Source organism: Notechis scutatus, chromosome Z (assembly GCF_049901735.1).
Source record: "Notechis scutatus isolate UNSWTSFEM ecotype Mainland chromosome Z, rNotScu1.2, whole genome shotgun sequence".
Taxonomy (NCBI): domain Eukaryota; kingdom Metazoa; phylum Chordata; class Lepidosauria; order Squamata; family Elapidae; genus Notechis; species Notechis scutatus.
The window spans coordinates 86,464,303-86,485,491 of NC_142025.1; the positions used below are offsets into that span (position 1 = coordinate 86,464,303).

Consider the following 21,189-nt stretch of genomic DNA (forward strand, 5'->3'; position numbering starts at 1 on the left):
TGCACTTTCAACTCCCTCTATCACTTCTTCTCTGTTTGTAAGAATTAAGTCCAGTATGGCTGTCCCTCTAGTTTCACCCTCTACCTTTTGGACAACAAAGTTGTCAGCTAGGTTGGTTAGGAACTTATTTGATTTCTCGCTTGGTGCAGAATTAGTTTTCCAATTGATATCAGGATAATTGAAGCCTCCTATTACTATTGTTGTGTGTTTCCTGCATATGTTTGTTAGTTGGCTGGAAAAAAGGGCATCTATATTTTCTGCTTGATTGGGTGGCCTATAATATACACCTATGGCTATGTCATTCTTTTTTTCTTTTATATTGACCCATATGCATTCTAGGAGGTTTTCATCTTTGGTTTCATGCATTTCTGTAGCAATATAGTGGTCCTTTACATACAGTGCAGCTCCACCTCCTCTTTTATGGGGTCTTTTTGTTTTTTTTGAATAGCTTGCATCCTTCTACCAGTATGTTCCAGTCAGGGTTTTCATCCCACCAAGTTTCTGTTATTCCAACTATATCATATTTATCTTCATGTATTTGTAGTTCGAGTTCACTCTGTTTGTTCCCCAGACTTTGTGCATTTGTATATAGGCACTTGAGATCTTTATGTCTGACACTGTGTTTACTGTCTACATAATCTGTGTTGTGCCTGCCTGCCCCTACTTTCTTGCCACCTGTTTGATTAGTGCACATGGTATGGCACTCACTATTAAATGCTTGGTTTTGGCTGGCATCAAGGTTGATATATGTATATGTATCTTCCCAAGATTTCCACCCCAAATGTATGTCTATAGAGATTTTCAGTCATCCAGGTCATGGCTGTCCCAAAGGTGTTTTTTCAAGAGGCAAGTGTACCCAGGACCCCAAATTTATATATATTTGAGTTTGTATGAATGGAAAACATTACAAAAATTCCTCTCTGTTCTGAACAGGATTGTTTAGGTTCAGACCATCAGGCCACTGATTTGAATACAGCCGATTTAGCTATTCAGTTACCAAGTTTAGAAGGACTTTGGCTAACTGTAGCTCTCTCTAAGCTTCCTTCCATGCATGAAAGTTAATTCTAAGAAATAAACATTTCCTTTTGCTCTGTGCATATAAAGCCTAGCAATTTGTAAGGGACTGGTCATAAGTCATAAGGTCAGAGATACAGAAATGCTCCTCTCATGCTGCTCTGTATTTCTGAGTCTTGAATGTGTGCATTATAAAGCCAACAGATCTGCCCTCAAAGCATTGTTGTGGTTATGCTATATATTTAAAAATCATGAGGTTACAGAAGATTATCTCACCATCACTCCCAGAACAAGAGTTAGATGTAACTGCTACAACCGTTTGAGTGGATTTAATTCAGTGAAGCTCAGGCCAGCTCTTCTGCAGTTGTTGGGACTAAACTCATATGCACGCGGCCCCTCCCACCTCAGCATACAGCAGATTATGTTGCCAAGCAAAGTGTGACGTAATGTAGAACAAGCACAGCCAAGAGGGCCTTGCCTACAACGGCTGCCTGCATTGCGCTGTTTCCCAGCTCTCTCTGCTGCAAGTCAAAGGTTTTCCCAGGAAGGGTACACACCAGCACATTTACAAAGCATGCTGAATTCATGAACAGCTGTGCCTGAGCAGTATCTGCTTACAAGCACCCAGTGATTTCACTGTGAGCTGCTGCTTGCTTCTCTCCAGCATCCCACAGAACATTTTGCACTGTCATTTTGGAGCACTGCATGCTTCAGAGAGGCTGGGTACAGAATTTAATCTGAAGTAGAATCTTCCTGAGTAACAGGACTGCACTGATATCTGTCCTCTCTATTCCTGTGACTATTCCTGTGATTACTCAGAAGAGGAGACACAAAATATGCATTGATCCCCTTTGCGGTGCAAAACCCATTTTCAAAAATTTGACTTGGATTTCCTCACCACCAGGCTAGGACTGATGAGAAACCAATCAATAAATGTGGATAATTCCAATTGGCCAAACATATGGCCTCATGTTAGCTTTTGTTTTATTCTTGACAGAGCATAAAAGGTGTAAAAAAAAATTATCTGCATTTCCTGCTATTGACAAATCTTGGGGGAAAGTATCTATGATTTATTTTTTATTTATGCAACTGAAATGTCACTCTGATTTTGCTTCAGAAAAGCTTTGAGCGGTTTGCATCTAGTAATAATTCATGTTTTAATAAATATAAATATACCCACAAAACAGAGAGCTGGCTTAGTGTATTAGTAGAATTTGAAGAGAAATAGAATGGTTGCCGTGAATCTGACAACCATAGACATGACCATGACCATGACCTGTGGTATTATATGAGACTATGGGTGGACCAAACAGAGTCTGTAGCACATCACATTGTATCTCCCATACGAATACAGCGAATTCTCCATCACTATTTCATAAGAATACAAATATTTCAGGAAACCATTGTCAATGGGATCAAACACAATTGAGATATCCAAGAAAATTAAGAGGATTGTTCTCCCACATAGATTCTCCATCTGACTGATCAGATCAATTCTAGGCTAAGCTCTGACTTGTAATATATCCAAATAAGCAGTCTCAACCAAGAGTGTCTAGGACAGTGATGGCTAACCTATGACATGCGTGTCACTCGTGACACGCCGAGGCACTTTGACTGATACGCCTGTTGGTGTGGGGAAAACCTGCACATTTAGAGGCTGCCTGTGCTCTGCTCCAATCCCTGCTCCCTGCTTGTTGCGTGGAGGCGTGGTGTCACCGCTGCCGCAAGATCTTTGCAGCAGAGAACCAGTTTTAACCGCCATAAACTGAGGTTTGTCAGTTTCATTACCTCAGGAACGCTACAGGAGGAAAGGAGATCCATGAGGTTCACAGCCCTGTAAGGTGGCTTTCCGATCCCCACATCCTGCACCTGCAGCCCTGAGACCAGGGAGACGAGTTTCACAGCCCTGTGTGATCACCCCAGCCCAGTCCGTCATAAACCAAATTATTGATATTTCTTGAAGTGACACACGACCCGAGGAAGGCTACACTTTTTCCCGATTTTCGACACACCAAGCTGAAAAGGCTAGCCATCACTGGTCTAGGACAACAAGAACCATGACTGCCATTAGCACATGGCCAAAATTGGTATTTTCAATGCAAAGTGTCCATGCTGCCTTATGTAGAACTTTAGAACTTAATTGTTTGGTATCTGATGAAAAAGAAACATAGACAGCAAAGGTAGAAAGATTATTGGAAGTTCTGAGTTGGTCTTGGCTAATGTTTTTGTAGGGCTATATTTCCCTTTCCAGAAAATCATTATCTTGTCATTCCCAACTGATAGTCTTTCTCTACTACAATCCAACCCATTGCAACTGTCTTTGCTTCAGGCCTTTTTGCACTTGGCAAAGAAATATATCATGTTTTATATTCAGCAAGCAAAGAATAGGTATCATAGGGTGGGAAAGTGAGGAATTGATACACTAGTGAAGTTAAAGAAGCTCACTGATATGCTATCAACCTTTTACAAGTCTAAGAGGAACTTCTCCTAGCAACTCAGGTTATCATGACTTTCAAGAAAACAGCTTCTTAAAATAACAGCAGAAACTACAAGGTGAAGTCTTAGCTTTGCTATATATCTATATCTGGTAGTGATAGTGGTGTAGTCTGACTACTTAGTCCTGTTTTATAGTCTAAGCCAGAGGTGTCAAACTCAAAGCCCGTGGGCTGGATCCAGCCCACAGGGTACTTAGATCTGGCCCATAGGGCTACCCTGGAAGCAGCAAAGGACCATCCAGAGTGCTCTGCCAGCGAAAACAGAGCTTGGGAGGGCTGCACACCCTCCATTTTCGCTGGCAGAGGTTTGCAGGAGGCTGTCCCAGCTGAAAACGGAGATTGGGAGACTGTTTTTGCTGGCACTTGGGCCACCGTAGGCTCCTGACACGCTGGCTATGCCCACTCTAGCCATGCCTAGCCCAGCCCCCCGAGGTCAAACACAACCCTGATGTGGCCCTTAGTGAAATCGAGTTTGACACTACTGGTCTTAGCCATTCAAGATGCTGCCCGCCCCTGCCACCTATCAGGAGTTATTCAAGGCTTCAATCTCATAGAATTTATGTAAAAGATCCAAAAATGTTTTGTTTTTATACAAGAGGGGAATAAGGAAGCAAAACTGCCCAAGTTCCTATTTGTGGTTGGAATAGCAAGAGGCCAATTTAAATCCAAAGGGTTTGATAGCTCTTCCCAAAGCAGGCATGAGCAACCTTTTGATCAGAAGGGGCTGTATTTAATGTTAGCAAAACTTATAATTGCCAAGAAATATTGCAAAGTCGATGGAGTCATATCATACATTTGGGTGGGGCAAAAATGTGTATCTTTTTTGGCAGAAGAGCTTATAAAACAATTATTTTAAATTTTAAATTTGTATGAATTTCCACTTCAAAATGGTAAGAAATCAGCATTCAGCAAGATAGCGGCAAGAAGAAAATGAGAACAGTTCTAAGATTGCATAGAACTCCGTATTTCAGTTTTTCCTGCAGTCATAGCAAATGGTTACTTCCATCAAATCCTAAGAAAATACTCCACCAAAAAGGGTAACTGTATCTTAAATTCAAAAATGATATCATGTCACAGAACAAATCTGCATTATTCAGAGAAAGAAAATTTTCAGCATGATAAAATCCAATGGTCTGTCTACATTAAAAATTCTATATTTTTTCAGTTTATTATTGTATCTTATTATGTTCGTCCATCATTTTTGAAGGGGACCTTGACATCTAACAAGTTGTGGGCTTTCCATTGTGTTCCGCAGGTGGCTGGTAAGGCCTATATAATCTATTTTATAAGATAACCAAATTGACATTCACAAGTTTTTGTCTCTTAAACCGGGTGTCGACAACCTGCGGCTCTAGAGCTGCATGCAGCTCTTTGATCCCTCTCCTGCAGCCCCTGCCAACCCAGTTGCATGACCTACTCTCCATCCCAAGAAGGTGCGAGCCTTTCCGAAGAGCCATGCGACTGAAGTACCCCTAGCATTTTCTCTGCACTACCCGTGACCAGCTGTTTTGTGACTCCGTGTTCTTCACGGGCAGCTCAGCACCAGCCGCAGTCCCCTTTGTGTCAGCTCAGGAAGGAGGGAAATAGGGAGGAGCAGCCACCGGCGGTGAATGCATGGAGGGAAGAGCTCTGGCTCTCCTGCGCAGCACTGCTGGCTACCCCCCTGAACATGGAGCGGCAGCAGTGGGAGGAATTGCCACTGCTGCCGCTGTAATCCTAGCCCAGGAGAGTATCTTGCTTGTGTGTGCATGCGCATGAGAGACAGAGACATGAGAGAGAGAAAAGGGGAGAAAGAGAGAGAGAGATGAGAAAATGATGGAGGGAGAGAATGAGAGAGAGGAAAGAGAGAAACAAATGAGAGAGAGAAGGGAGAGAGAGGGAGAGAGAAATGAGAGCTGGGGGAGAGAATGAGAGAGAGGGAAAATAGAGGGAAACCAAAGAGAGAGAAGGGGAGAAAAGAGGGGGGGAAGGGAGAGGAAAAAGAGAAAAACAAATGAGAGGGAAAGAGAAATGAGAGAAAGAAAAGGGGAGAAAAAGAGAGAAAAGAGAGAGCTGGAGAAAGAGAATGAGAGAGAGAGGGAAAAGAGAGGGAAACATGAGAGAAAGAAGGGGAAGGGAAAGAAAGAGGAAGAGGAAAAAAAGATCAAACTTTTATTTGGGACAACAAAGTAGCAGAACAAGGCTAAATATAATGTATAATGATGTCAATAAAGCAATGAAGTTGAGCTATTCAAAAGCAGCCCCACCTTCCTAAGTACTTGACTAATCTTGTTCCACCTGTACTGTTCCACCTGAATAGAATCTTGATATACCTGTAACCCTTTGGGTACTTTAGCTCACTCCATTCCTCACATATGCTGCCAAAATAGGCTTGCTCCACTAGTTGTCACACATAAGCAGGATGCAGCTATTCAATTTATTGGTGCCAACATTAATTTTATACAAGCCATACAATGGTGGTGCCTGTGCCCCCCAAAAACTTTATCAAAATTGCATATGTATGTACTGTAGTAAAAAATAAACAATAAGAAATATAAAAGTTCTCAATATCCAAGAAAAAAATTATATTTTTACATATTTATAATCCCTTATCAGATAAAAAATATGATCATGTCTGAATCAGAATTGTATTTTTCATATACCCCATAATATATTTTGTAAAGATCTTAGTTGTTTGTGACTGATTTCAGGGGCTCCAGGAATAACAGTCCTATATTGGTCCACAAATTTTTATCTTCTGTTCCATTCTTATTACTAGAAATGGCCAGGTAGATTTTTACCCATGATTTGTTCACATCACTGAACAATCAGATGTTTGTTAACCCTCTGGACTCATCTATACCCATCCAAATAAAATGTACAATATTTCAAATAAATTAACCTGCAAATTAGGTTCTACTATAGGATAATCTCCGCTAGTAAGATAATTCAGATACTTAGTAGTAATTGTCCCTGCATTCCATTGCTTAACTATTCAGATGAAATAAGCTGTTGGGTAATATTTTAGTCAGTATACAAAAGAGGTAGTATTTTAATGTTATTTATTATTACTACAAAAACATTTCCCTAAAAATGAACAAAGCAAATATACACCAAATTCAAGCAATAAAATCATAGCCAATTTGAAAATAGAACAGTTCTAACTGGTAGAACTAGAAGAATACTAAAAATAAGAATATTAGTACTGCTAAAGACCAAACGTACTATTCTTAAATAATGTCCTTTTCCCCATGAATTTTCAAGCAAGTGATTCCAAAATCCTGCCCAAGCCCAGCCTAAAAGTATTGTCTAACACAATCTGTAGCACTAGTGTTGTGGCCTGCCAGTGGCCAATGGAGCTGACAGCATATTCGGACAGTGAAAAGATTGGGGAGGAACATGGGCCAGTCCTGGAATCTGGGGAAGCTTTAACGAGTGCTCTGCGTCGGAGACAGAGATGGAGCCAGGGCCGTCTGACAGTTATCAGCTGCCTTCAGAGTTGGACATCACTGAGGCAGAACAGCTGGAGCCTGTCCCCAGTGTGTGCATGCGCAGAGCTGCCAGAAGGGAACAGCTAAGAAACAAGGGTCAATTTGGGAGTAAAGCCACAGGTAGCTGGTGAATGGCCCCTCCCAGAGGGAATAAAAGAGGAGAGAAAGGGGAGTGGGGTTTTGCAGGAGACAATTAGTTAATTTGGATGAAGATCTGTTCCTGCATGCTTGCCAAGTATTGTCTGCTACAGTGTGTGGCATCTGAAAGATATCAGCCTGGAAACTCTCCAAGCCTGATAAAGATCTATAATTGTGAAATACCTTGAGAGACTGTTGGCCAGGACTTTGCTGGAGAGGAATTTACTTTAAACTAAATAAAAGGGGTTTATCAGGACGAGGAGTTGGCTTCATGCTGTTGGGGAAACCTAGATCAGGACAACAGCCTGAATCCGGTTTTAAGAACAGATTCATTAAAATCAGCAACACAAAACACTGAAAATTTAGCTTCAAGAAATGTTTGACAATAGATCAATATATTATTATTAATGTGGCTTCAATTTTATAGAATTTACTCTATTTAAAAAGCCTGACTATCAGTGATTAGCAATCCTGTGTTTCAATATCCTATGAATCTGGCTTTTAAAGTAAATTAATTCCTAATATTCCACCCAATTTACTGTAATCAAGAACAACCATTTTTACTTCTCTATTTGGAAAGCAACTCTTACAGAGTAACTTCTTACATTAACTCTTAAGAATATTTGCAATTTCTTAAGCTAATTTCTAAACCATTAGCTTTCAAGGCTTTGGCTTAGTGAAGCTTTTGGTTCTACCTAAAGGTAAAGGTTCCCCTCGCACATTCGTGCTAGTCGTTTCCGGATCTAGGGGGTGGTGCTCATCTCCATTACAAAGCCGAAGAGCCAGCGCTGTCTGAAGACGTTTCCGTAGTTATGTGGCCGGCATGACTAAACGCCGAAAGTGCACAGAACGCTGTTACCTTCCCACCAGTGGTCCCTATTTTTCTACTTGCATTTTTACATGCTTTCAAACAGCTGTGGTAATTAGTAATTAATTAATGCTAATATGGTTCTACCTATACATATTCAAATGACTCTTCTGCTCTTCAAGAAAGAGTTGAGATGGATGCTATTGTGTAAACCGTCTTGCAGAATTTAGGAACTGTGGTAGTTCAAATACACAACATGAGTTTATCATTCAATTTATTGATTTATTTATTCCTACACTGTCCATCTCACCTAAATGACTCTGTATGATTTACAACATTTTCTATATGTTTTGGCTATTTCTAGCATTCAGGGATCATACTTAAAAGTATTTGAAATGAAAGTAACTATTGGTTTAGCCTTAGACACTCCTACATCATTTCCTACTCTGTATAATTGATGTGTGATCACAATAGACTAAAACTTGATTTGCACAAATATAGTTTCATATTATTACTGTTCTATTTGAAAAATATTGCACAATGACAATTATTTTGATTGGAAATATTAAAAGAGAACTCTTCAGCTATGCATCTTTTATGGTTCCAGCAGGTTATTCTGGAATGGAAGACTAAACTCTAGTTCAAGGATGTCAAACTCACGTCGTCATGGCAGCATCACATGACATATCAGGACATTTTCCCCCTTCACTAAACCAGGTGTGGGCGTGGCCAGCACATGACGCATCTGGCCCGCAGGCTGAGAGTTTGACAGCCCTGCTCTAGTTTATTAACTTACCTGACTGACTTGAAAAAATTATGTAAATAATGACAGGAACCAGTTACTTTAGCATTATAATACTTTATTTTCAACGCTATCTACTTCGCATAGAAACTGCCTATCTGTTAAGATATAGCAGAGCAACCAAATCCACTTTCTATCAGTAGATTTTGTACCGTATAGCACTCTTACAAAATACTTTCTTGAATCCAATTTGTCTCTTCTTCATGGGCCTGAAACTAATTCTAAATAAACTAAATTTTCCCTTTCACAACTCCCCGGTAAGATAGTTAAACAGCCTTCCTGATAATTCCAGAGATTCCAATATAACCTGCCTTTCACTATACTAATTTAACAGTCACTGAAAAATGTGCCTACTGTCAAATAATGGAGAGAGACTGGCTGGCTGGGCTAGTCCTGGATAATAAGCTCAGCAGAAAACTGGTAAAAGAGTATGTTTGAATGGTAGAAAATTTGACTGAGAAGGGTTTTTTCCAATGATGGAAGCAAATATACATGTCCCAGGATAATTTTGCAGGATCCAATCTTGGTCAATCACCGGACTATAGATTTACTCTTCTGAGTTTTTGAACTCGCGCTGGAGCCCATTCACAGGAAACTTCTCTACTAGAATGTGTCTGATGTCATATTCTAGTGAGAGAGAAGTTGGATTGATGGATTCCAAAAGCTTGGAAGAGTAAATCTTTGATCTCGGTGACTGACCCACATTGGATTCTGCAGGTGTTTTTCTTTTCTTTTACAGAGAATGGGCGTTGGTTCTTACCTGACATGCCATTTCTCTTCGAGCTGCGAGGATCATCCAGAGAGAGGGTGGTGCTTCAGTCTCTGCTGTTGTAGGCTGAGCTTAATTATTGAGGAACACTCCTCCCTCCATCACGTGACTCCATTACAGAGTTCCCCAGTTTATGCGAAGGCGAGAGGAAACAGAAATTCGTGCTCTCATCTTACTAGACTTAAAGGTTCATTGGCCGAAACAAGACCTCACCAGACGGTGAAAGATAAGGGAGGGGCTGGATGATCCTCGCAGCTCGAAGAGAAATGGCGTGTCAGGTAAGAACCAACGCCCATTCTCCTTAGAGCTGCTCGGATCATCCAGAGAGTGGGACATACCAAAGCTTGGCTGTCCTACGAGAGGGACTCCGTCTGGTTTGGGAGCCTCTCCGTGTCCTTGAGGACCCGCTGTAGGACTCGTCTGCCAAACGAGGCCTCCGCTGAGGCAAATATGTCGATCTTGTAATGCCTAATGAAGGGAGACGGGGAAGCCCAGATGGCAGCCCGGCAAATATCAGTGATTGGGGCCTGGGTGGCCCAAGCTGCCGAGGTAGCCGCACTTCTGGTGGAATGCTGTTATTCCGCTGGGTACTGGCAGAGCCTGTGACAAGTAAGATCTAGAGATAGTAGCTCTGATCCAGTGGCCGATGGTTGAAGGGGATACTTTGTGGCCCAATGTCTTGGGTTGGAAGGAAAGGAATAGGGATTCGGACCTCCTAAAGGGCTGGGTGCACTTAATGTAGATGCGAAGGGCACGTCTCACGTCCAGGGTATGCCAAAGCATCTCCCTATCCCGCGAGGGTTTGGGGCAAAAATTTGGGAGAATGAGTTCCTGTGCCCTGTGGAAGGCTGAGTTGACCTTGGGCAAGAAAGTAGGGTCGGGCCGGAGAACCACCCGATCGGTGTGAAAGATGCAGAGGTCCTTTCTCACTGACAAGGCTGCGATTTCCGAGATTCGATGGGCCGATGTAATGGCCACCAGGAACACAACTTTGAATGTTAAAAACTGGAGGGTGGATTCCCTGAGAGGCTCAAAGGGGTGTTTAGTGAGGGACACAAGGACCCTATTAAGATCCCAGGTAGGGTATCGGTGAATGGTTGGGGGGCACAAATTAGTGGCTTCTCTGAGGAATGCCCTAATGCGAGGGTGGTGGGAAAGGGAACCAATGTTGTCGCAAGAGATAACAGTTGTGAGGGCTGCGACCTGTCGTCTCAAGGTGTTGGGGGAAAGCCCTTTCTTCAGACCCTCTTGGAGGAAATCCAAAATCCGAGCGATGGAGGGCGAGAGTGGGTTGACCTGGGATTTATGACACCACTTGCAGAAACTATTCCAAGTGGCATTGTAGATTCGGGTAGTTGAGGGCCGCCTGGCGGCTAAGATGGTATCAATAACCTGGTCAGAGAACTTCTCGTTTCTTAGGCGGGTCCGCTCAACCTCCAGACGGCTAACTGGAGCCATTGGGGATCTGGATGTAGAAGGGGCACCTGAGAAAGGAGATCCTGTTCGGGGGATTTTCCGGGGCACTGATAGGTTGCGGAGGTCCGCAAACCATGGGTGCCTGGGCCAGTAGGGGGCCACCAGAAGCAGTTCCGCCTTCTCGTGGATCAGTTTTGGATGACTCTGGGAACTAGGGCTAGTGGGGGAATGCGTATAGGAGCCCTGGGGGCCAGGGGCAACGTAGGGTGTTGTAATTCTCGGCCCCGTGGGAGGGGTACCTCAAAAAAAATCTTGGGAGTTGTGTGTTGAGAGGGGATGCAAAGAGGTCCACTATCGGTTGGCCGAAGATTGTGGCCGCCTCCCTGAACAGAGACGGGTGGAGGCGCCATTCTGACTGGTCCACCGTGGCCCTGCTCAACCAGTCTGCTTGGGTGTTTGAAACTCCTGAGATGTGCTCTGCTTTGAGGGAGAGGAGATTGCGCTCCGCCCAGTGGCAGAGGCGCTCGGCTTCTCTCATCAACCGTATGGACTGTGTGCCCCCCTGTCTGTTGACGTGAGCCTTGGCGGTGACGTCCGTGAGGATAAGGACATGACGTCCGCGTACCTGAGGGAGGAAGCTGCATAGGGCCAGGTGTATGGCGTGAAGTTCCAACCAGTTTATACTGCATGCCCGTTCTGTCTCCGACCATCTGCCCTGTGCCGTGAGCGAGTGGATGTGAGCGCCCCATCTGGATAGGCTGGCATCTGTGGTGAGGGTGAGCCGCTGGAGCTCCTTGAAGTAATGACCCTTGGTGGGGTTGGTCCACCAGAGGAGAGACGTGAGGACCTTTGGAGGTACCTTGACCGTGGATTTTGAATTGCTTCTGCCGGATCTTTGAAATGGGAGCAGGAACCACTGTAGGGATCTGGTGTGTAAACGGGCCCAGGGAACAATGGAAATGCATGAGACCATCTTACCCAATAACTTAGACAAATCTAATAGGGTTACCTTTTTCGATCGCTGGATATGTTTGATAGATTCCTGGATGCTAAGGAGTCTTTCCGAGGAAAGAAAGACCTTTCCTTTAACCGTATCAATTACGGACCCCAAGTGGGTTATTCGGGTAGATGGCGACAGTTGGCTCTTTTGCCAGTTTACGAGGAACCCATGGTCTTGGAGGGCAGAGAGAGTAGCTCTGGTGTCCCTCTCTGCTTGACGTCTGGAGGGGAACAGGATGAGGATGTCATCCAGGTAACAGTGGAGACGTACGGGGAGGTTCCTAAGGTGAGCCGCTAGTGCCGCGAGGACCTTAGTAAAGGTTCTAGGGGCCGATGCCAACCCAAAGGGGAGGGCCACATATTGGAAGTGGTGGTGATTGTAACAGAACCTGAGGAATTTGGAATGGGAGGGCCGGATTGGGATGTGTAAATACGCTTCTGAAAGATCTATAGAAGAGAGCCAGTCCCCTTGCCTGGTACCCAGGAGAATGGACTGTAAGGTGTGCATCTTAAACCTGCGATGGATCAGGTAATGATTAAGTCGTTTTAGGTCTAGGATTGCTCTCCATCCACCTGAGTGTTTGGGGACCACGAAGAGGTGGGAGTAAAAGCCCGCCCTCGTTGAGAGGGTGGGACGGGTTGGATAGCCTGTATGTTGAGGAGATGCTGAATAGCGGAATCCATCAAATTGCGTTTGGTGGGATCCCTCGAGGGGGGATGCCATGAAAAAGTCGGGGGCGCTGAAATTCCAGGGCGAGTCCGAACCTGATGGTGTCTCTGACCCAGGCATCGGAAGTAGAGGAATCCCATTGGTCGGCGAAATGTCTGAGACGTCCGCCAATGGGGGGGGGAGGAACGGGATCTATCTTGGGCGCCGGAAGGGCCTCCCACCTGATCCCTGAAGGGTCTCTTATAGCTGCTGCCCCTTCTGTTCCTGTCACCCGAATTGGCTCGATCCTGGGGTTGGGATGGCCGAAAGGAGGGGGGTCTCGGGTACCTGGGCAGGAAGGGAGACTGGTAGAAGGGTGGGAAGGACCCTCTCCTAAATGGCTGAGGGGCTCTGGGCTCTGGGCTCTGACCTCCGAAAAAGAGAGGGAAGAAATTTTTTCTTGCTTCGGCTCTCGACTAGCAGGGGTTCCAGAGCTGTGCCGAATAATTTGTCCCCCTTGATGGGAGCAGTGGCTAATTTGACTTTGTTTTTGACATCCGCCTGCCAGTGTTTGAGCCAGAGCAGGTGGCGGGCTGTAACATGTGAGGTTATAGCTCTAGTGGAAAACTTAACCGAATGGTAGGTGGCGTTGGCCGAGAATTCTGCCGCAGCCACAAGTTTAGCGATGTCCTGATGCGCCCTTGTATTAGAGGAGGGGACATGCTGTTTTAGTTGGCGGAGCCACCGGATCGAAGACCTGATGAAAAAGGAAGCGGCCGTGGCCGATCTAATGGCCCAAGCGTCAGCTTGGTGAGCCCGGCGTAAGGCTAGTTCAGCCCTCTTGTCTTCGGGTTTCAGAGCCTCCAGAGGGTCATTAGGGGAGAAGGAGGATGCTAAGCCAACAATGGGCTCATCAACCTCGAGGGTATTAAGTAGGTTGGAGAAGTCTGAGTCGAGGTTGAAAAACCTCTTGTCCTGGCTGGATGGGGCAGGGGGGGGGCCCTGTGGAAGCCAGCTGTTTTGATACCAGGTCGGAAAAAATGGGCAGAGCCGGAATGACTTCAGCTTCCACAACGGGCAGCTTGAAAATGGAATCCTCTGGGCCCTCCGCCGAGGAAGGGTGGGCAGAGGGAGACTGTGTGTACAGGCCAGATATGTTTTTGGCCTTAAAGAGAAGCGATTTATATAGGTGTGGCTTGAACAAGCCCACAAAGGTCGGTTGGTCGGGGGTGAGGCCCTCATCCTCGGACATCTCCCCCTCCATTGGCTCTGTCTCCGATAGGGGTTCACTGTAATGTGTTGACCCCAATTCGAATTCTTCCTCCTCCCTGAATTGATCCAGGCCCCCTTCCTCCTCCTCCTGTTCCCTTTCTGGAAGAGGGCTGTCCCTCTGTAAAGGTACCTGACTGTGGGGAGGATCCGATCTAGGCAGGGACCTGACCGATAGAGCCTCATGTTCGGGAGCCATCGGGAAGAAGCTGGTTCTGGACATCTGTTGGAGACCTTCCGCAATCCCCTGGCGGATAGCCAGCTCCATCCATGACCTCAATTCTATGGCAGGCTCCTCTTGGCACAGACCAGCGGCCGTAGGAGTAAATGTAGCTTCGGGTGTCCGTCTGGTCGTTGGTCCAGGGGCCTGATGCCCCTGGGGTGAGCTGTGCCTGGAGAGGGAAGAGTAATCTGGAGAAGGGGGGGTGAGTAGAGGTAGAAGGAGTGGAGGGTGGGAGGGCTGGAGGCACCGAGTGTGACCCCCTGGATCGCCTGTCGAATTCCTTCTCTAATGCCTTATGGCGCCTTAAGGCGTCTCTTTGAGAGGCCTTGGAAGTTTCCTTAGCCTGTCTGCGCAAATGGTGAGACTTAGATTTGGCCTTCAAGGAAGGGCCTTTAGAAGAATTGTCGTCTGCCATTTTAAGAAGTAATCAGCGTATGTAAGGATACTAAAGGCGGTTGGCTCGCCTAGGGTTCGGCCTGCAGCAAAGGCCGGGTGTCCTTTCAAGTGGTCCGCGCCCCCTTTTGGAATTTTGGTGTACTATAATATAATGGGTGTATATAATATATATTATTATTATTATTAATATATATATATTATTTTAGTGTGTGTGTGTGTGTGTGTGTGTGTGTATTTATTTATTTATTTATTTTTAATATAAAAATATGTAATTTGATCGAAATAAATTTGGATCTTGGTCCAATAAGAGTAACAACCTAGGTGAGAAATTAGCGAAAACTGAAAGGAGATGTTGATTAGTTATCCAATTAGTCAAATGAACGCCTGAGGCCAATGGCACAAAGTTGGAGAGATAATGCCTCCAGCAGCTTTTACTCCCAGACGAAAACCGGGAGGGGGGGGTGCTGCTATTACTTCGCCCTGAGCGCAGCTGCGGAATAGCCAACAATACAACAGAGGTAGTATCAGGTATCCAATTATAATGAAAGGCTCTGAACAGGCTGGTAAGGCCTGTTTTGGCGAGCTAGAGAGACTCGCAGCAGAGAAGTGAGGCCGGAGGAAACAAAATGGCGCCCGACCACGAGGCAGCGCCCAAAATGGCGGACGCCTACTGATCTAAATGTCGGGGCTGCTCAGGACAGAATTAAGCCCCTCCGGCAAGCTTAGAATGCCGAGAGGGGCAGCAAGGAGAAAATCGCCCCTTCCTGGGATGATCGGCGTTCGTGGGGGGGGGGGGGCGGCACTTTGGAGTGTAATAAATTCAAGCCGCTAACGAGGGCGGCGTGGAAAGCGGTAGGAAATATAAGATCAAGGAGGGGGGGGTTAGTGCAATAGCGCTGCTAAACCGCCCGCTTTTTTCCCCCTGGGGGGCAAGGAACGCGCTCCCCTGAATCTAGAGACAAAACCAATTGCGCAGAGGCTAAAGGAAAGAATATTAAATCAAACCTTCAAGTAAAAGTAGAAGAGATCCTGAATCGGCCAAGGAGCTTTATCAGAAACAGCCTGACTCTCACGAAGCTGAGCATAAATTGGGGAACGCTGTAATGGAGTCACGTGATGAAGGGAGGAGCGTTCCTCAATAATTAAGCTCAGCCTACAACAGCAGAGACTGAAGCACCACCCTCTCTCTGGATGATCCGAGCAGCTCTAAGGAGAATCAGAAACTATGAAGTATTAGCACAGAGGGGAAAAAGCTATATAATAGAGAAAAGGATGCAAAAAACAGCTGTCAAGTTATGAATTAAGAGCAATACGAATTTATCTCGGAATTCAGAGGTTTTGACATAGAACAGAAAATACTTTCTCCTTCACCATCTTGACTGCAGCTATCTTTCCAATAGCTATGCATCTATGTTCACCTTTGAAATGGAAAGATAATTCAGAGCAGTGCCTTGTCAATTTCCTCATATTATCTAGGCAATGTTTTGAAAGATAACTATAATCTTCTGGAAGACAGATACCAGAAGTGAAGGTGGACTTTGAAGATAAGAAACCTGCCAGTCAAATGGTGAAACTGAATTGACAGTTAAAAAACGTTGCATGAACTCTTGGCAATAGATGGGGCAATTTTGATATAATTAGGCTATGGATTTCGTTGCTGGCTAGTGAACATTAATTAGGCAGTTGCTCATTATGAAGGCATGTAACATGTAGTGATGCATCTAGTGATGCCAATAGAACAAGTAGAGAAATCCATCAATGAAAGAGCTATTTTACGTTTTAAAAAAGACCACTTTATCGTATCATTTTGCCTTAATAAAAGACTTTATGAATAACTGTACTTGTAATATGTATTACAAAATATTTTAGGAATGGCAATACAGTGAATAAGAGCTATTAAGGACCTTTAAATATAGGGATTTAAACTTAGGAAGCTTGTGGGGAAAAGTGAACTAAATGAAACATTTTAAACCAGATTTTTCATAGTACTAGTCTTACAAATTCCCAATCAGATACTCAAACGCCATATACCTACAGTACACTCAATTTTGCTGAATCCTAGGTTTCTTAAGGCTTTTGTCTGACTCACTTCCAGAAAACTTTATTTCAGTTGATTAGCTAATTTAGAATTTGTATACAGAAAAGCATAACCTTAAAACAACATTGTTTTAAACAATGCTTTCACATGCAGTTACTTGTAAGAGGCATTCCTTTTGTGTGATATTGATAAATTGCCTCAGGGTAGTCTCTTCTTGAGTAGCAACTAGGACATGGAAGAGCATGTTCAGTCAACATCACCTGCACCTCAACAGAGAAGCAAAAACTAGATCCTGAGCTTGAGATTGGCACTATGGAAACAGAAGGTCCAAAGCAATCAGTCCTCTGAGGAAAATATCCAATTACAAATAAAATATGCACGAATCTGATTGTGAAAACTTTTTATTCAATAAAATTTCAGGGTGGTAGTCTTCTGCCTTTTATTGCCAGTCTTTAATGTGGGCTACATATTTTATTATTTCAACTATTACTTTTTAACTATAACTAAGTTGTACAAAAGCTATGCAGATTTTGTACACCACTTGGAAACACATGACATGAAAGCATGACAAGCAATAGATAAATTAAAGAAAATAAATGCATAAATTAGAGATTGCTCCTGGATTTGAAACTTCATGGAAGACACCACAATTCATCAGGCTAGATACTTCTCCAGTTCCCAAAACTTATCAGTGCAGGTGAGAAACCCATTGGAAACCGTAATTCATGCTACAAGAGCTTTATTATTCAGACATGGAAGATAGTTCCTGGGAACAGAGGGAGATAAAAGGGTAAAAGACCAATCATTTGAAGCTAGGACTCTCAGCACTGACCTTCTTGCTTTTCCTGAAGGTCAGACCTTTATTAGCTGGCTGCATCTGCCTACATACTTTACTGCCTTTTTCACTAAATCCAGTTCGCACCCTCTGCCTCCCGCGTTGCTTACAGTATTTACTGCCTCAAAGCAAGACAATGCATATTATTTATTGTTATAACCATTTGCATTAAACACTGAATTATTTTAAAAATCTGTTGTTAAATTTATCTTTGATAACTTTTAGTAAAAAAAAAGAGTCTTATTAGCATGTCTTTAAATATTGCAGCATTACAAACACACACACACACACGGATGTGTGTGTGTGTGTGTGTGTGTATCTTATATAGAGGTAGTCCGTCACTTATGATCATTCATTCAGCAACTGTTTTGAAATGAACAAAGGGGTACGGCTACTCATTGCCCCCATAGTAACATGAACAAAGGCACTTGGGAATCTGCCTGCTCTTATTACCGACTCCAGGGATTTTGCAGTGCCTCCATGTCTATCTTCTCCCACATCCCACTCTGCTGGGTTCCCATAGGCCTTAGGCCTGCTTCCCACCTCGCCTGGCCCTACACCTCTTTCCTACCTTTTCCGTAAATAACCTTTGGGAAATAGTCATTCCATCACATGGACTTTCTATATAGAGACCATGTGGCACTACTGCAGAAATGGGTATCATTTGGGGAATTGTGACTGCTCTGAAATGGCACCCACTTCTCAGCAGTAGTATGTGGCATCTGTACTGAATAGGAAGGGCGAGGAACAGATTGGCCTGTTCTCCCTCCCAAATACAATCACTGGAGCCATATAGGCCTTTTTGTAGAAAAGCTACATAGCTGCCTCTTTCAAAGGAGATTTACAAAAAAAATAAGTTGCCAAGCCAAGATACCTGGTGGGGAGGAGGGTTGTGGGTCCCAGTGGGGTGGACAGTAGGCCCAAGCTCTGCGAGAATCCAGCAGGTTGGCAAACAGAGCATGGGATGCCACAGAGAACAGGGGGAGACCCTGGAAGGCCATGTGTGAACTGGGAAAGCCCTGCAGTGTAGGTATTGGCCTGTACCAGACCTCTTAGGACTTCCCCCGTGCCCCTGGGAACCCAGTGCTCTGCTTAACAAATGCAACTATGAGAGCGAGATTGAGATCACTAAGCAGGTGATCACGTGGGCAGCTCATTTAACGATCCTTACAACTAAGTGAGTGACCATAATGGGCAGGCTCCATTACAGCCATAAGTTGAGGACTACCTATATATAAGGGTGATGCTTATAAAAAAAACACTGACTTTCCTAATAAATAGAAATATCCTATTAGAATAGCTAATGAAATAAAAACATAGCCAAACGAAGCATGTGCAAAGAATCAGTGTCTTCTTGGGCTTAGATTTAGGTAAGCATCTTTGCCTGAATTAAACGAATTATCCTAATTAACAGAAAATTTGCCACATCCAGAGAAAATCTCAATATCTCTCTTACACCCCCCCACAATCTTAAATAAACAGAATGTCATATTTATGTTCAAGAAATGAACTTAAAATTTAAACATGTGCACACATGCACAGGAAGTAAAATATGCTTGTGAGATAGCCCAAGTTTACTATTGGAAGAAATGAGAAGCCAGTGAGGGAGTCCTTGCTCAAGACAATTATTATCTGCCTCCTCTGAACCTATCCACTTAATTTTCTGAAATGGGCAGATGAATGAGGATAATGATGCCTCTCCTTTTAGATATACTATCTGCTGTCCTGCAAGATTGTTCCCATTCAGTTTTCTGTTGAAGTTTTTCATTGCATAAAAATATGTATAATTTTAAGGCCAACCATACTCACTACTATGATTGTGGTACTGACCAAGTCAAGTTTGCTTTTAAATTTCTTGACAGATAATGAATTTCTAACAGATTACATTTCTGACTCATTTATTATCAAAAAAACAAACATTTGATTCCACACATGCCTCTTTATTGCCCTATGATCCTTTGCAGTGGTTTCTTGGACCATCCCCAATCTGGTTTGCTTCTAGTTAGTATGCTATGCCAATAATCCAGCATAACTGCCTCTTGAACACTCTCCCATGAAACAAGCAAACTGCTGCTCTCCAGCTAATTGAAGCTCTTTGTTCTGTCTAACTCTTGCAAATGATTACGTTTTAAAGACATTACGAGGAAAGAAAAAAATTCTTTCCAAACAAGGCAACAGTAGATTATAAAATAAACTGCATCAACATAAAGAACACATTATTTTGTGATCCACTGCAATGATTTTGTTGAAAATTGATATTTATCAATCTAATTCTACTTTTGGTGAAAGGCAGGGCATTTTTAGGCCAACTGAAATATTTATGATGTCACATTCTTTGTAAAGAAAATTACTCCAGAAACATTCATGTCTAATTCTAAGAACAAATTCCATTATACCTGTGGAATGATGTAGTCATTGAATGGCTGGCACTGATAGCAGGCAACACTGTCCAGCACCCACTCACGTGAAACTACAGCAATGCTGCATTGCAGGGGGAGCTCTGCAAAATACCAGACAAGCAGTGAGACATTTAATGCCTATATCTTCTTCTTGAGAGTTCTTTCTTTAAGCCACTTCAATGAATAACATTTCAAATTCTAAGCATAGAAAATCATAAGGTTTTCCATTGTTGTTATAACCATCCTTTACAAGACAATGTGTATAGGTAAGAGAGAACCTTTTTATTCATAATATTGCATTCTCTGATTTTCCAAAAGCACATATGGAAAATTGAAAGATGACAAACTCTCATTTATATTACTGTTTGGAGAAACTTCTAAACAGTGCAGGTAGAGGCAGGTATTTCAAAGTTCTTTGCTCCATATCTTTCTCCCTGTAAGAGACAGTAAATCATATGCTTCAAATATCCTGGAGAACCTGGGATCTAACAGAAGACTGGAAAAGAGCTGATGTGGTTCCATCTTTAAGAAAGGAAAAAATCAGACCCCAAAAAACTATAGATCAATCAGAGAAGATCCTGGAAAAGATAATCAAGCAGCAGATCTGCAAACAACTAAAAGCAAGCAAAGCTACAACTAGTAGCCAACATGGGTTTGTCAAAAACAGACATTTCAAACAAATCTTATTTCATTTTTTGACTAAATTAGTGGATCACCAAAATGCAGTGGGCACAGTATTACTTGGATTTCAGTAAGGCATTTGAAAAAGTTGATCACAATCTTTTTCTTGGTAAAATAGAAAAATGTGGGATAGACTGCATCATCACACAATGGATTTGTAACGATCTGACAAATCACACTCCACATATAGTTCTTATCAGAACTATATCTACACTGTAAGCAGTATTAGACACAATATTTTGCAATAAGTTCGTAAAGAATTTAGATGAGGGAATAGAAGAGGAACTCATTAAATTTGCAGATGACCCCAAGCTGAAAGGAATAGCCAAAGACAGGCTCAAGATCCAGATGGATCTCAATAAACTAGTTCATTGGGCCTATCCAACAAAATGAAATTTAACATAGAGAAAAGTGAAGTTTTACACTTAAGCAAGAAAAATCAAAAGTACAAGTACAGACTAAGTGAAACCTGGCTCAACATTAGTAATGGGAAAGGGATTTTGAAGTCCTAGTGGACAACCATCTAAACACGAGCTAATAGTATGCAGCAGCAGTCAAAAAGGCCAATGCTATCCTAGGTTGCATAACAGAGAGATATAATCAAGATCACGTGAAGTACCAGTACTGTTTTATAAAGCCTTGGGAAGACTGCACTTAGAATACTGCGTCCAGTTTTGGTCATCCCAATACAAAAAAGGTGTTGAAACTTTGGAAAGAGTTCAGAGAAGAGCAGCAAAATTATTACGTGCCTAAAAACTAAAACATACAAAGAACTAACTGGGTATACC

The 21,189-nt window shown here is 43.2% G+C and overlaps 1 protein-coding gene across 2 annotated transcripts in view; it reads right to left on the bottom strand.

Annotated features, from left to right (window-relative positions):
• Window positions 1–16,871: 16,871 nt before the first annotated feature.
• The window catches only part of BRCA1 (BRCA1 DNA repair associated), a 61,478-nt gene continuing 57,160 nt past the window's right edge, over window positions 16,872–21,189 (bottom strand). Inside the window, exons 21-22 of one of the 2 annotated variants that reach the window (XM_026686121.2) lie at window positions 19,718–19,821; window positions 16,872–17,252 (exon numbers count right to left, since the gene is read on the bottom strand). In XM_026686121.2, coding sequence (XP_026541906.1) covers window positions 17,229–17,252; window positions 19,718–19,821 — 128 coding nt within the window. In that variant the 3' untranslated portion in view covers window positions 16,872–17,228. Of the gene's footprint in view, window positions 17,253–19,711; window positions 19,822–21,189 lie in introns of those variants that run through there. The other variant, XM_087946528.1, reaches the window with a different exon arrangement.